Genomic DNA, 16,987 nt, shown 5'->3' on the forward strand with positions numbered 1-16,987 from the left:
ACAAAAAAAGGAAGCTAATGACAAATCTAAGAGGCTCTCTCCTTAATTAGTGTTTATGGCTTGTTTTGTCGCCGCCTTAGTTCTTCGTCACAAAGCAGCCGATTGTCTCCGTGGACTATTTGAGAAACCCCCTCTCGTCTCTTGTCAGGTGGCACTACTGTGCTTAATTGTTCATTGTGTTCCAATTAACCATGGCAATCTGAATTCTTTAATAAAGTAGTCCCTATTATATTATGCCCTGTGTGCCATCAGAACTAAAGGGACTGGCTGGATGATTTTATATTCAAGCAATAAGGCATGAGGACGTGTGGTATATGGCCAATATACCACAAACTCCAGAGGTGCCTTATTGCTATTATAAACTGGTTACCAACATAATTAGAACATTAAAAATAAATGTTTTGTCATACCCTCTGGTATACGGTCTAATATTCCACGCCCTTCAGCTAATCAACATTCAGGCCTCGACCCACCCAGTTTAATGTGTATTATCATTATCGCAAAATTCCCAATATTGCAATGCACACCGAGAGATTTCGACAATCCACAGAGTTTATATTCTCATCAGGCCCAAAAATGCAGTGTGTAGGCTGTATTTCCAGAACCTATTAAAATGTTTTACTTGGGTAGCCTAATCTTCGGTTATTTCATATAGCCTAGGCTTAAATGTACATTCCCCTATGTATTTATTTGGACAGTAAAGCTAGAACTTTTAATTTGGCTTTGTACTACAGCATTTTGGATTTGAGTTCAAATGTTTTATGGGGCGAAAGTACAGAATGTCACCTTTTTATTTGAAAGTATTTTCATACATATCTGTTTTACTGTTTATTAACTTTGTATCCGTATTTGAAGGTGTCAGAAGTATTTTGACAAATACATTTAGGCMAAAGTTTGGTATTTAGTCCCATGTTCATAGCATGCAATCAATGACTACATAAAGCTAGTGACTTGTTGGATGCATTTGTAGTCTATTTTGGTTGTGTTTTGGATTATATTGTGCCCAATATATACATTTATGGTAAATAATATTCTCACCTTTATCATGAATACGAGTAGAATATGTTTCTGAACACATTAATGTGGATGCTACCATGATTACAGATAATCATAAATTAATCTTGAATAATGATGAGAAAGTTACAGATGCACGAAGATCATGCTAACCTCTCACCATTACCAATAACAGGGGAGGTTAGCATTGTTGGTATGATATTTGTGTTTTTTTTTATCTCATTATTATTCACGATGCATTCATGATTATCCGTAACCATGGTATCATCCACATTAATGCACAACTGTTCAGAAACATATTCTATTCGTATTTACGATAAAGGTGACAATATATTGGGGAGACCTCACCTGGCTTAACTGGTGTCTCCAGAGATGCAAGTTCTCTCATTGTCACTGAATGCCTATGTTTACCCCCACTGTACTCACATCCTACCATACCCTTGTCTGTACATTATGCCCTGAATCTATTCTACCACCCCCAGAAATCTGCTCCTTTTATTCTCAGTTCCCAACGCACTAGACGACCAGTTCTTATAGCCTTTAGCTCTACCCTTATCCTACTCCTCCTCTGTTTCTCTGGTAATGTAGAGGTTAACCCAGGCCCTGTAGCCCCCAGCATTACACCTATTCCCCAGGTGCTCTCATTTGTTGACTTCTGTAACTGTAAAAGCCTTGGTTTCATGCATGTTAACATCAGAAGCCTCCTCCCTAAATGTTTTATTCACTTCTTTGGCACACTCCGCCAACCCTGATATCCTAGCCGTGTCTGAATCCTGGCTTAGGAAGGCCACCAAACTTTCAGAAATTTCCATCCCCAAATACAACATTTTCTGTCAGGATAGAACTGCCAAAGGAGGCGGAGTTGCAATCTACTGCAGAGTTCTGTCATACTATCCAGGTCTGTGCCCAAACAGTTCGAGCTTCTACTTTTAAAAATCCACCTTTCCAGAAATAAGTCTCTCACTGTTGCCGTGTGTTATAGACCCCAGCTGTGCCCTGGACACCATATGTGAATTAATTGCCCCCCATCTAGCTTCAGAGTTCGTACTGTTAGGTGACCTAAACTGGGATATGCTTAGCACCCCGGTCATCCTACAATCTAAGCTAGATGCCCTCAATTTCACACAAATTATCAAGGAACCTACCAGGTACAACCCTAAATCCGTAAACATGGGCACCCTCTTAGATATCATCCTGACCAACTTGCCCTCTAAATACACCTCTGCTGTCTTCAACCAGGATCTCAGCGATCACTGCCTCATTGCCTGTGTCCGTAATGGGCCCGCGGTCAAACGACCTCCCCTCATCACTGTCAAATGCTCCCTAAAACACTTCAGCGAGCAGGCCTTTCTAATCGACCTGGCCCTGGTATTCTGGAAGGATATTGACCTCATCTCGTCAGTAGAGGATGCCTGGTCTGTTCTTCAACAGTGCTTTCCTCATCTTAAATAAGCATGCCCCATTCAAAAAACTTTGAACTAAGAACATATCTAGCCCTTGGTTCACTCCAGATTTCACTGCCTTTGACCAGCACAAAAACATYCTGTGGCTTACTGCATTAGCATCGAAGAGCCCCCGCGATATGCAACTTTTCAGGGACGTCAGGAACCAATATACACAGTCAGTTAGGAAAAGCGAAGGCTAGCTTTTTCAAAAATAAATTTGTGTCCTGTAGCACTAATTCCAAAAAGTTTTGGGACACCATAAAGTCCTTGGAGAATAAGAGCACCTCCTCCCAACTGCCCACTGCTCTGAGGCTAGGAAACACGGTCACCACCGATTAAATCTACGATAATCGCTTTCCACCTGGCTACCCCTACCCTGGCCAACGGCTCTGCATCCCCCGCAGCAACTTGCCCAGCCCCCCCTGCTTCTCCTTCACAAAAATCCAGATAGCTGATGTGCTGAAAGAGTTGCAAAATCTGGATCCCTACAAATCAGCTGTGCTAGACAATCTGGACCCTCTCTTTCTAAAATTATTGCAACCCCTATTGCTAGCCTGTTCAACCTCTGTTTCGTAACCTCTGTTTCGTATCGTCTGATATCCCCAAAGATTGGAAAGCTGCTGCGGTCATCCCATCTTCAAAGGGGGAGACACTCTAGACCCAAACTGTTACAGACCTATATCCATCCTGCCCTGCCTTTCTAAAGTCTTCGAAAGCCAAGTCAACAAACAGATCACCTACCATTTCGAATCCCACCGTACCTTCTCCGCTATGCAATCTGGTTTCCGAGCTGGCCATGGGTGCACCTCAGCCGCTCAAGGTCCTAAACGATATCATAACTGCCATAGATGAAAGACAGTACTGTGCAGCCATTTTTATCGACCTGGCCAAGGCTTTCGACTCTGTCAATCACCACATTCTTATTGGCAGACTCAATAGCCTTGGTTTCTCAAGTGACTGCCTCACCTGGTTCACCACCTGGTTCACCAACTACTTCTCAGCGAGTTCAGTTTGTCAAATCGGAGGGCTTGTTATCTGGACCTCTGGCCGTCTCAATGGGGGTGCCACAGGGTTCAGTTCTCGGGCCAACTCTTTTCTCTGAATATATCAATGTCGTCGTTCTTGCTGCTGGTGATTCTCTGATCCACCTCTACGCAGATGACACCATTTTGTATACATCTGGCCCTTCCTTGGACACTGTGTTAACAAACCTCCAAACGAGCTTCAATGCTTACAACACTCTTTCCGTGGCCTCCAACTGCTCTTAAATGCTAGTAAAACTAAATGCATGCTCTTCAACCGATTGCTGCCCGCCCGCCTAGTATCACTACTCTGGACGGTTCTGACTTAGAATATGTGGACAACTGCAAATACCTAGGTGTCTGGTTAGACTGTGAACTCTCCTTCCAGACTCACATTAAGTATCTCCAATCCAAAATTAAATCTAAAATYGGCTTCCTATTTCTCAAAGCRTCCTTCACTCATGCTGCCAAACATACCCTCGTAAAACTGATTATCCTACCGATCCTTGACTTCGGCGATGTAATTTACAAAATAGCCTCCAACGCTCTACTCAGCAAATTGGATGCAGTCTATCACAGTGCCATGCGTTTTGTCACCAAATCCCCATATACTATCCACAACTGCAACCTGTATGCTCTCGTTTGCTGGCCCTTGCTACATATACGTCGCCAAACCCACTGGCTCCAGGTCATCTATAAATYTTTKCTTGGTAAAGCCCCGCCTTATCTCAGCTCACTGRTCACCATAGCAGCACCCACCCGTAGCATGCGCTCCAGCAGGTATATTTCACTGGTCATCCCCAAAGCCAACACCTCCTTTTGCTGCCTTTMCTTCCAGTTCTCTGCTGCCAATGACTGGAACGAATTGCAAAAAATCACTGAAGCCGGAGTCTTGTATCTCACTCTCTAACTTTAAGCATCAGCTGTCAGAGCAGCTTACCGATCACTGTACCTGTATACAGCCATCTGTATATAGCACTACCCAACTACCTCATCCCCATATTATTATTTGCTCTTTTGCACCCCAGTATCTGTACACATCTATCACTCCAGTGTTAATGCTAAATTGTAATTATTTCGCCACTATGGCCTATTTTTTTGCCTTACCTCCCTAATCTTACTACATTTGCACACACTGTAACATATATTTTTCTATTGTGTTATTGACGGTACTTTTGTTTATTCCGTGTGTAACTCTGTTTTTGTCGCACTTTATCTTGGCCAGGTCGCAGTTGTAAATGAGAACTTGTTCTCAACTGGCCTACCTGGTAGGCCAGTAATAAAGGTGAAATAAAATAAAAAATATTATTTTCCAGAAACATTTTCTATTCTTATTTACAATAAAAGTGACAAATTATACAGTACATTATTTACCATTAAATTCTATTTGGCACAATGTAATCTGTAACACAACCAAAACAAACTGTAAATGCATCCATCAAGTTTGTAGAGTCACAAGCTTGATGTAGGCATTGCGTGCTAGGAATACTAAACTTTTGACTGAATGTAATACACCAAGGGAATTTGTCCAAATACTTATGATTCCTTCAGATGGGGGGACTAGATACATAAAGTGCTTTAGTTTTTAAACATAAAACATATGTATGAAATTAAAGGTGACATTCTGTACTGTCGCCTCCATAAAACATTTGATCTCAAATCCAAAAGAGTATAGAGCTAAATTAAAAAGTTTGGGCTTCACTGTACAAATGAATACGGAGGGGAGTATGTTTTTTGTTTTTGTTTTTCAGGTAGTCACTCCACAAAGTGACAACCTCTTTCAGGTCGTCATCTCTAATTTTGCTGGACTTTATAAGAAGCAGGGAGTTTTTATGTAGATGGTTACTAAGGCTGTTGCCCATGTTAGGCTACTTGTGGTTGAGTGCCACAAGGGGCTGCGGTGTCCTCTTGCTTGAATCCCCAATTAAGTTGTGAGGAACCATGCCACTCTTTGCCAGTGTGAAACTTGATGCACACTATGAGAATACACATGAATGGTGTCAGAAGCGCTTCAAAACATGACACACCCACTGTCACTCGCAGGGAGCCCGGCAAGGAGCGGGGCCTAAATCCTGGGAAATTGAATGGCACATGGTTGGAATTAAAGACTGCCATTGTACCYGGCAGCGTGACAGCAATTGAAATTTTCGGCAGCTGCCGGGGTCGAAGCACTATAAACTAGGGGAACGATGGTAATTAGACTTTAAGCACCTAAAAGAACAAGGCTCCCCCTCCCTTTAATACCCATTCACACGAGGATCTGTCTTTATTGCGCCCTGAGTCAGGGGGACCACATTAACTTCAAGGTTCCTGCAGCTTCCCTGCGCTCCCCTCTTCCCTGTGATCTGTATTGCAATCTGTGTCACCGGTGATTCTCGGGGTCCCCAAGGGCTATTCAAGCTGCCCCAGTAAGTGGCCTCTGTTAATGAGGGACCGCCACCATCTGGGTGTAGTGACAGGGTACCATAGGAGGGGGGTGACAGGCAGGCGGGCCCCAAACAGGTTGTCCCTCATAGGGGAACATCAGTTCCTCACCTTGAGACCAGTCATAAAAAGAGGGAACGTGGAGTTGATGCAGGTGAAGATTGTCTGAAAACGAAGCTTGCTCTGTATTCTTTTGTTTCTGAATACAATGATAGTTTTGCTGTAGGCCAAGCTATATTTTGTTGTCCTCAATACTGCACATTTAGAATCTGTAGTAGGGTGGGTTACTCTGACTGCAGTATAGACACAGGCTCATTGCTTTTATGCTGCTTACATATTTCAAAGGTAAGCACTTTTATTAATAGACAGTCAGTATCTAATTTCTACACTGAATCGAACACATGGCTGTCGTGTGTGTGAGGCACCCAATGGACCTGGCCTATTTGTCTTGGAGCTGACACAGGTCTCGACTCTGTCGCCTTTGATCTTCCTAGAGGCCCATTGCGCCTCTCAAAAGAGCTCATTGTGTCACCATGGCTCATTCTTTGATACCCGGATACCCTCCCCCTGCCTCCCAGCACCGTGCGACTTCCACTGGTTGCCCCATGCAGTTGAGCCAAGACCCTTCCCACAGTGCCACTTTCGCACCCCTCTTAGCTTGCCAGCTGTCCCCTCATCCCCAAAGAAAACCCTCAGAGAGGCACTGAAGGAGACAAGAGGAGTTGGAACAGCACGTGGCGCACCAAACACTTGGAAGTGTGTACGGTCAGGGATGATTGCTTTGGCTGTGCCTTGATAGCTTTTGCTGAGGGTCGCTTAGAAAACCCATTTCTACAAGCTGCCTTCATCATTGCCATAAAAGGGCATTTACAGAACAAGCCTAATTCCCACATTTTACATGATTTGAACAAGCCTTTTGAAGATGCATCAGTGGGGCATTGTCATTGCAGTGTTACCCATCATCAATGGTTGATGAATTTCTAAAGCATAATGCCTTGTACTAAAATAGCTTCACCTGGTGTTTCCTACACTTTGGCAGCTCTCTATCTTTTGAGTTGACTCGTTCCTTTCCTGGACTCGTGAGGCTACTAAAAGATCATAATCAAATGTATACTACAAAAATGATGCTAAAATGTTGCGTGATCACCCACCTACTATGTTTGCAAAGCCCCCAAGTGCAAAGCGTATTCAACCTTAATGGTGACAGGTGCTCTATCATTGGCTCCCTCATCAGTAGTTTGCTCTCGCCAAGGGAAAGTGAGAAGGGTGCAGTTGGCTTGGCCCCAGGGAGGAACCGCAGCAAGCGTGTCAGACACTCGCGCTGTTAGTTGACACTGCAGGATTTTGTGTCAGTAATTACATGCCTCCACTGAATCGGGAACTCGTGTCAATACCTGCGTTTCCCGTAAGCATGTCAGGGCGCATGTACAGAGGCGGTGGATTTACCCTGCTTTCACTTTCAGTGCTCGTCATCGCTTTTCATGCGTTTGGCATGTCTGTTCTGCTTGAACTTGTAGCTTCTCTGCGGCACTCTCATTTACCCTTGAATTTGGGCTGGGGTATTTACTGTCATTTACAGTAAAAGCTAAGTCTGACATTGATGCTCCAGAAACCTGATTCTTCCCCTTCTTTGTAATTGGTTTGTACATGCGTATGCAATAATTTGCTCAGTTGTATTGGGTAGAGAAGCTGGAAAAGTGTGCTTTGATGGATCATGCTTTGTACCATGACCTCTGAGGCAGGTCATTATGTGGGGCAGTCACCATTTTAATTTCCCAGTTTCTCACTTCCAAACAGGCCCGCAGATCTAAACATGCCCACCTCCACAACTATGCACGCAAGCACGTGCTTGTAGTGAAATGGTGCCTTTTGAACCTTTCCCCCTTTCCAGTCTCATACAGGAGAAAATATATTTCCACACCTACACAAATATGTGTAGATTCCTTTGAGGTGTGCACACACCTGATAGCCTGGCTTTCTTAGGCAACTATACTGATTATTCATTTCCAAAAGACTCAACCGCTTTGCTTCAGCTTGGCTTTTGTGTTTACTTTACTTGTCCATTGTGGGGCTTCCGAGTGGCGCAGCGGTCGGTCTATGGCACTGCATCTCCGTGCAAGAGGTGTCACTGCAGTCCCTGGTTTGAATCCAGGCTGCATCACATCTGGCTGTGATTGGGAGTCCCATAGGGCGGCGCACAATTGGCCCAGCATCATCCGGGTTTGGCCGGGGTAGGCCGTCATTGTAAATAAGAATTTGTTCTTAACTGACTTGCCTAGTTAAATTTAAGTAAAAAATGCAATTGTATGATACTGAGGTGTTTATTCTCAATTAACAGGTGTGCCTTGTTGAAAGTTAATTTTGTGGAATTTTCTTTCCTTCTTAATGTGTTTGAGCCAATCAGTTGTGTTGTAACAAGGTAGGGGTAGGATACAGAAGATAGCCCTGTTTGGTAAAAGACCAAGTCCATATTATGGCAAGAACAGCTAAAATAACTGAAGAGAAACGACAGTCCATCATTATTGTGAGACAAAGGTAAGCCAGTCCGGAAAATTCCAAGAACTTAAGTTTACTTCAAGTGCAGTCACAAAAACCCTCAAGCGCTATGATGAAACTGGCTCTCACGAGGACCACCACAGGAAAAGAAGACCCTGAGTTACCTCTGCTGTAGAGAATAAGTTCATTAGAGTTACCAGCCTCAGAAATTGCAGCCCAAATAAATGCTTCACAGAGTTCAAGTAACAGACACATCGCAACATCAACTGTTCAGAGGAGACTGCGTGAATCAGGCCTTCATGGTCGAATTGCTGCAAAGAAACCACTACTAAAGGACACCACGCAGAGTAGGTGAACGGATGATCTCCGCATGTGTAGTTCCCACAGTGAAGCATAGAGGAGGTGGTGTGATGTGGGGGTGCTTTGCTGGTGACACGGTCTGATTTATTTAGAATTCAAGGCACACTTAACTAGCATGGCTACCACAGCATTCTGCAGCGATACGCCATCCCATCTAGTTTGTGCTTAGTGGGACTATCATTTGTTTTTCAATGGGACAATGACTCAAAACACACCTCCAGGCTGTGTAAGAGCTATTTGACCAAGGAGAGTGATAGAGTGCATCAGATGACTGGGCCTTCACAATCACCCAACCTCAACCCAATTAAGTTGGTTTGGGATGAGTTGGATTGCAGAGTGAAGGAAAAGCAGCCAACAAGTGCTCAGCATATGTGGGAACTCCTTCCTCATGAAGCTGGTTGAGAGACTGCCAAGAGTGTGCAAAGCTGTCATCAAGGCATAAGGTGGCTACTTTAAAGAATCTCAATTGTATTTAGTTTTGTTTAACACCTTTTTTGGTTACTATATGATTCCATATGTGTTTTTTCATAGTTTTGTTGTCTTCACTATTATTCTACAAGATAGAAAATAGTCAAAATTAAGAAACCCTTGAATGAGTAGGTGTGTTCAAACTTTTGACTGGTACTGTATAATCTAAGACAGGCCTATAATGTGCTTTCTAATTTCCCTCATGAAATTGATTAGGACTTTATTTTCAGAAAGGTGAGGGCTGATGTTGAACCACTCATTGAGCGCGCCTCGCTAGGAACTAGTTCACCTTAACACGTTCTCGGTTTGTGAATGCGCCGCAAGGTTGTGATGGCCAGAAGATTTTGTTTGTTTGTCTTCAGCCATTTGTTGGCTCTCTGGGGTAATAACCCCTTGGACGTGCTTCTCGCTGGCACGAACGGCAATTCCCGCCACATTTTGGAGCCAAAATACTCATTATCAGGGATGACGGAAGGGGCCCTAAAGCAAACATGACCTTTGATGGCCTCTCTTGCTGCGCTTCGGTTGCTGGAGCAGTATGCAAACTCACTTTCCACACTCTCATTTTACGCTAGAGCCAGCAGTTAATGATGCACATTGGCCATTATGCAAGCTTCTTATTAACAGATCAAGCCTCTTATGTTGACGACCAAGGACTTGTTAGGTCATGCCGAAGTTGTTTAACCATAACATGGGGATAAGTTTCTGAAATTGCAAAGCTTCGTTTGGCTCAGTGAGCCGATGGCCTGTCAACTGTCTCTGTCTCGAGAATTAACTTCTGTAATCATCACCTAATGACCAAACCAGCCTGGATCGACCATCCGTCCAACCAACCATCAGATTGCATGGTCAGTTACCCGACTTGCATTAAAGGCCCTGTCCTGTCAAAATCAAAATTGTGGATATATTTTTTTTATAACCTGTGATGAAATGAACATCACCAAAGTGTTTTTACATATTTTTTTTTATGTAACTTTATTTAAATAGGCAAGTCAGTTAAGAACAAATTCTTATTTACATTGACGGCCTCCCAATCACAGCCAGGTGTGATACAGCCTGGACTCTAACCAGGGTCTGTAGTGACGCCTCTAGCACTGAAATGCAGTGCCTTAGACTGCTGCGCCMCTCGGGAGCAGAAGAGTTGACTAGCCAGCCATAGGCTTGTTTCCTGTATAGCAGAAGAGTGTGGGTAGATGGATAATCAATAACTAACAGAATCATATAGATAAAACAACAATCTTGCGTAGGAAAAGCAGTGTGTCCAGTAGGTTGCCATAGCGCCATATAACAGCAGGACTAGTAGCATGGAGCCCTTGGATGCTGGGTAAGTCCATGATGGCCTGTCATCTGAGTCAACATAGGGAAGGAATGTGGCCTTTAATTTTGCCCTGTGCTGGCACTGCAAAGTCCTTAAAAAACCTGGGTGGTTCTGAATCCAGTGCCAGCATACACCCACATGAGGCATCTTTGGCATTTACTTCAGTTTTTCTAGTAAACTCCTGTCATCTGAGCTAACAGGGGTTTCTTCCTCCCTCCAACCCTCCTACTCTCTGTTGGGGCCTGTCCAGTCTGAGATGGGTGTGGCAGGATGGGCATCTGCTAAGCCCAAATATGGGCAAAATGCTTATCGTGCAACCCAACCCCTATTTATCCAGTCTACCATTCTTACACAGCGGAGTTTAACTAGCATCACAATATTACAATGTCTTGCTATTAGTATTTTAGATATTTGAAATTTGACATGATGCAAGCCACTGAGCCAGTATGTCATACATTTTTCTATTGAGACAAAAAATTACATACACAGACAGACATTTTGTCAGTCTGCAGGTGTGAAGGCCCACAGCCCTCCCTCCGCTGGCGTTTTAATTTCCCTACTCACCCACTAGTAAGCCCCTTTTGTTGGCCGGCTCACATAGTAGGCTACAGTTCATTGTGAGCCGGTGCTAGGTGACAATGTTTTGCAGTATGTTTTTAGGTGTGTGTTGCTATACAATAGCATTTATGTACATACAAGACTCATGCCTTCCGCCTAGTATTATAGTAGTGTTCTCCTACATGCCCCATCTTGTGCTGCTCTGCTCTGCTTAATTCCTATCCCCAGGCGTCAAAGTAATCAAACATGCCAGAGATTTACCTAAGAAGGGACTGTGTGTATGTGTGTCGTAGAGGTTTACATAACTGTAGCGGAGAGAGGCAGGGATTGAAATCCTTAGGCGAGCCACCTAAGTGTTTTTTCAGGCTTCATAAGTCCAAGCAGTGTAAAAAAATATATACATTTTCGGGATGAAAAAAAAACACTTTCAGTGTAAACTTAAAAGGACTAAAACCAGATATAAAGTATGTAGAATAGATAATGGACCTATTTTGTTTTATAATATCATCTTTGCCAACTATCAATCAACAAAATAAAAGCTAGACGGGGAGAATTTAAAATTCCAAAAACTATTTAATTTAGCAGTATTTATTATGTTTGAGCAAAATAACAGAGCATTAGCCATGGCAAAATGCATAGAATTGCAAGAAATTTGCTTTAAAACATTTTCTCTCAGCTCAATGGCAGAATATGCACACTGAACAAAAATATAGATGCAACACGTAAAGTGCTGGTCCCATGTTTCATGAGCTGAAATACAATGTTCCATACGCACAAAACGTGTTTCTCTCAAATTGTGCCATCCCTGTTAGTGAGCATTTTATCCTTTGTCAAGATAATCCATCCACCTAAAAGGTGTGGCTTATCAAGAAGCTGATTGAACATGATCATTACACGGGTGCACCTTCTACTAGGGACCGTAAAAGGCCACTCTAAAATGTGCCATTTTGTCAGGCAACACAATGCCACTAATGACTCAAGTCTTGAGGGAGTGTGCAATTGGCATGCTTACTGCAAGAATGTCCAACAGAAGGGTGTCCAGAGAATTGAATGTTAATTTCTCTACCATAAGCCGCCTGCAATGTTGTTTTAGAGAATTTGGCAGTATGTCCAAACGGCTTCACAACTGCAGACTGCGTGCACCCGACTGCGTGCATGCCAGCCCAGGACCTCCACATCCTGCTTTTTCACCTGCGGAGGCGCTTTTTGTGGGGAAAGACTCATTCTGATTGGCTGGGCCTGGCTCTACAGTTGGTGGACCTGGCTCCCAAGTGCCAAGCTTTAACACTGTCCAAGCCAGAAACTGATAGCAAAAGAGGAAATTCATTCTGATTAGTCTTGGCATAGCCAATCGCCAAAGTCGACTCATCAATAGCCCAAAGGACTTTGTAAATAGGCACTTTTTTGGTGCAGGTGCTATGTTGGTTTCTGTTTGTCCGTCAAGATGTTTTCTGTGGGAGTAGGCTAGTGTGTTTATTGATGTGGTAGCTATGTTTGACGCACTGAAGAGGAGGCCGATGTCTTGTGTGAAGCCATTGTTTTTATTTGTTTAGTTCCTTTCCTCAGTCTACACCTGGATTTACAAAAGAGCCTTTTATATGCGTTCACGGATGATTTGATATCCATCCGAGCCCACCGACGTGTAGGACAGTGGGTCCTAGCACAATGGTTTCAGAATGTGAATGTCATTTGTTGTTTTCTGTTTTTGTTTCATTCACAGAATGGGACAAAGAAATCGTGGGACTTCATGCGAACTCATGACAGGTGAGCTTCTATCTGCCATTGACCTGTTTCATTGTTGGTAAGAGAAAATTCTGTGCCAGAGCTTGACACACACACACTCTTCAATTGTTTCACCACCCCATCGCCCTCGCTGTCAGCTGAGAGGAGGAGTCCCTAATGGTCAGTGGTCAAGAAGTGAAGACTTTTAAATTCCCACATGGCTCCCCTCTGTCGCTTTTCCCAATGCCTTCCCATACCGTTCACTTTGACATGTTACCTAGTAACCTCAAAAATATCATATTAATGCCATTTCAATGAGCTTGGGAAAGAGGCAACATCCTGACAATTTCTCCCTTCAGTCGATATAAGCTCTGGGTATTTATCGTGGAGATTTAAAAACTGAGGTGTGTTGACACTATTGTAACCACTTTTTCTATATCAGAGTAAAGTCACTCCAGTCCCATCACCACAGCTTTGGTCGCATGCTGTCAGTCTCTTATGCATATCTGAAAGGGGCTCTTTGCTTCGTTTAAGTCTTATCAGTCTGAATGTGGATGATGGTAAGGATGATGGTAAGCACATGGTAATACCGCCCACTGCAGGGTAAAAAGTCTGTGTGATTCACATTACCAGTACAGAGGAAGGTAGAAACTACTCTCCCACCGAAGAAGCTTTAATTCACCAAATAAGTATCACCTTTGAGGGTCCCGGTGTCAGACAAATCATGACTCCCTTGTCTGTCGTTGACCTTTCAGGAAGCAATCACTTCTCATAGAATGGCCACCCTATAAATTGCCAAAATACAGTAACATTCTGGGTGAAACAAGGTGTTCTTAATTGTGGACTTATTACACTGTTGAACAATGACTATAAAATCCTGACGAACGACAAGGCCAGTGGAAGGGTAATATCGCACCTTAGTGTCAAAGCACATCGCCAGGCTCCCACCTGCTATTCAGAGAGCAGTAGTGTTGTGCCCTTGGGGTACTTCATGGGCCGTTTAAGCCCTCATTCCTGCATCTCCCCCCACCAACCCCTGAGAGATCATTTTACTGGGAAAGAATGGCGATCTGGAGAAAAGAGCAGTAAACTGAAAAATGCAGGTCTACTTCCCAGTGAAAAGCCCCCCTGGCACATCCGAATCTGGCCTTCAGTCGAAGTGCCTCTGCAGACATTTCCAGAGTGGACGATGACAGGACCATGGGGTTAACCTCTAGGAGTTGGTTTGCATAATGGTCCTTTTTGTAAACGGTAAACGGATGTTTATAATTAGAGAGAAATATTGGCCTGCACCTTTAATCAGTGTTCAAAAAACGGTATGGAAATTCTTGTTGAAAGTGGAGGCAAGACATGGGTGGGTTCCAATGGAGATGTGAAGGTAAAAGTGGAGGTTGTTTCAGGTTTCCTCTCTGAAAAAAGGTCAGGGAAAGGGACCAAATTTATGAGGAGAGGGGATGGAATAGAAAGAAAGGGAGTAAAGGGAGCGGAAAATGGTAGCATCTTAAAATAGGAGGCTGATGGTGGTGGGTCTCATACTTTCATAAACCCCAAATAGCCTACACTGGATAGATATGTTTAGATTTGGAATATGTATCTGCATGGGATAATCTATATGGGTGGGCTTTGTATTGAGCAATCAGTATCTTTAACTATTTTCACACTGAGCTGAGCCAAGCTGAATTGTACTGCTGTGCTGGCCTGGTTAGGCCTACTTATCCACCATAGTTGCTGGAACCATGCTAGAAAGGACAATGTAAAAATAAAAAGCTGAGCCAATGCATTTTGGGTCGGCACAATAATGTGAAAAGGGTATTTGATAGTTCATTAGGGCTGGGAATTGCCAGGGATATCAGGATATGATATCACAGTACTTACAGTTGAAGTCGGAAGTTTACATTTCACATAGACCTTAGCCAAATACATTTAAACTCAGTTTTTCACAATTCCTGACATTTAGTCCTAGTGAAAATTCCCTGTCTTAGGTCAGTTAGGATCACCACTTTATTTTAAGAATGTGAAATGTCAGAAYAATAGTAGATTTTTCTGGTTTTATTTCTCTCATCACATTCCCAGTTGGTCAGACGTTTACATACTAATTGAGTGAATTTGGTAGCATTGCCTTTAAATTGCTTAACTTGGGCCAAATGTTTCGGGTAGACTTCCACAAGCTTCCCACAATAAGTTGGGTGAGTTTTGGCCCATTCCTCCTGACAGAGCTGGTGTAACTGAGTTAGGTTTGTAGGCCTCCTTGCTCGCACACGCTTTTTCAGTTTTGCCCACARATTTTCTATAGGATTGAGGTCAGGGCTTTGTGATGGCCACTCCAATACCTTGACCTTGTTGTCCTTAAGCCATTCTACCACAACTTTGGAAGTATGCTTGGTGTCATTGTTCATTTGGAAGACTCATTTGCGACCAAGCTTTAACTTCCTGACTGATGTTGCTTCAATATAGCCACATCATTTTCTTACCTCATGATGCCATCTATTTTGTGAAGTGCACCAGTCCCTCCTGCAGCAAAGCACCCCCACATGATGCTGCCACCCCCGTKCTTCACAGTTGGAATGGTGTTCTTAGGCTTGCAAGCCTCCCTCTTTTTCCTCCAAACATAACAATGGTCATTATGGTAAAACAGTTCTATTTTTGTTTCATCAGACCAGAGGACATTTCTCCAAAACATGCAATCTTTGTCCCCATGTGCAGTTGTAAACCGTAGTCTGGCTTTTTTATGACGGTTTTGGAGCAGTGACTTCTTTCTTGCTGAGCGGCCTTTCAGGTTATGTCGATATAAGACTTGTTTTACTGTGGATACTGATACTTTTGTACCTGTTTCCTCCAGCATCTTCACAAGGTCCTTTGCTGTTGTTCTGGGATTGATTTTCACTTTTTGCACCAAAGTACGTTCATCTCTAGGAGACAGAACGCGTCTCCCTCCTGAGCGGTATGACGGCTGCCTGGTTCTATGGTGTTTATGCTTGTGTACTATTGTTTGTACAGATGAACATGGTACCTTCAGGCGTTTGGAAATTGCTCCCAAGGATGAACCAGGCTTGTGGAGGTCTACAATTATTTTTTTGAGGTCTTGGCTGATTTCTTTTGATTTTCCCATGATGTCAAGTAGAGAGGCACTGAGTTTGAAGGTAGGCCTTGAAAGACATCCACAGGTACACCTCCAATTCACTCAAATGATGTCAATTAGCCTATCGGAAGCTTCTAAAGCCATGACATAATTTTCTGGAATTTCCCAAGCTGTTTAAAGGCACAGTCAACTTGGTGTATGTAAACTTCTGACCCACTGGAATTGTGATACAGTGAAATAATCTGTCTGTAAACAATTGTTGGAAAAATTACTGGTGTCCATGGACAAAGTAGATGTCCTTACAGACTTGCCAAAACTATAGTTTGTTAACTAGAAATTTGTGGAGTGGTTGAAAAACGAGTCTTAATGACTCCAACCTAAGTGTATGTAAGCTTCCGACTTCAACTGTAGGTGCGGATACGATATATATTGCGATTCTCACGAATCTCCCCATTTTTATTTTTTATTAAATCGCGATTTGATAGCGGTTTTGATGTTCCAAACATATTTTTCACTATATGTCGAGATGAGAGAGAATTTGTTTTGATCAGTCATGAAAATAAAAGTGCTGAAAACGTGTTGGCTCACTATTTTAAAAAGAAGATGGAGAACAAGCTATAGGATGAAAATTACATGAGTTTTGGCGTAGGTACAGCCCGACTTAGCGCTAGCTGAAAGACAATTTATGCTTGATCTAACAATGCTGTCCGGAGGCTCTGTACAGAGGGTGTGACGCAATTGCGGAACCTCCGGAGGCTTGCAGAAGCTAAATCACGCTCTGTACTGACGTGCGCTTTCCAAATTTTGCAACAATGCGGAGGGCACTGTATTTCTCCGTATAGGTCCACATTGACATAATTGGTTAACAGAAGGTGGGGGCGGTACGTCCTGTATAAACACTATAAACTTCCTTGATATTTCAGTTTTATTTTATTTTATCAACAATATTTTTTTCTAAAAAACAGTTGTTGCTTTGTCATTGAGGGGGGAAAACAAATCAATACATTTTTGATTTAGGCTCTAACATAACAAAATGTGGTAAGTCAAGGTCTGAATACTTTCCGAATGCACTGCATTTACC

General features: G+C 43.0%; 1 protein-coding gene across 1 annotated transcript in view; it reads left to right on the top strand.

The window, feature by feature from the left end:
• Window positions 1–16,987, top strand: part of nudt14 (nudix (nucleoside diphosphate linked moiety X)-type motif 14) — a 71,783-nt gene that overhangs the window by 27,404 nt on the left and 27,392 nt on the right. Inside the window, exon 2 of the mRNA XM_023973774.2 lies at window positions 12,826–12,869. Within this exon, the coding sequence (XP_023829542.1) occupies window positions 12,826–12,869 (44 nt within the window). The remainder of the gene's footprint in view (window positions 1–12,825; window positions 12,870–16,987) is intronic.

The sequence above is a fragment of the Salvelinus sp. IW2-2015 genome, linkage group LG28, assembly GCF_002910315.2.
Source record: "Salvelinus sp. IW2-2015 linkage group LG28, ASM291031v2, whole genome shotgun sequence".
NCBI classification, from domain to species: Eukaryota; Metazoa; Chordata; class Actinopteri; order Salmoniformes; family Salmonidae; genus Salvelinus; species Salvelinus sp. IW2-2015.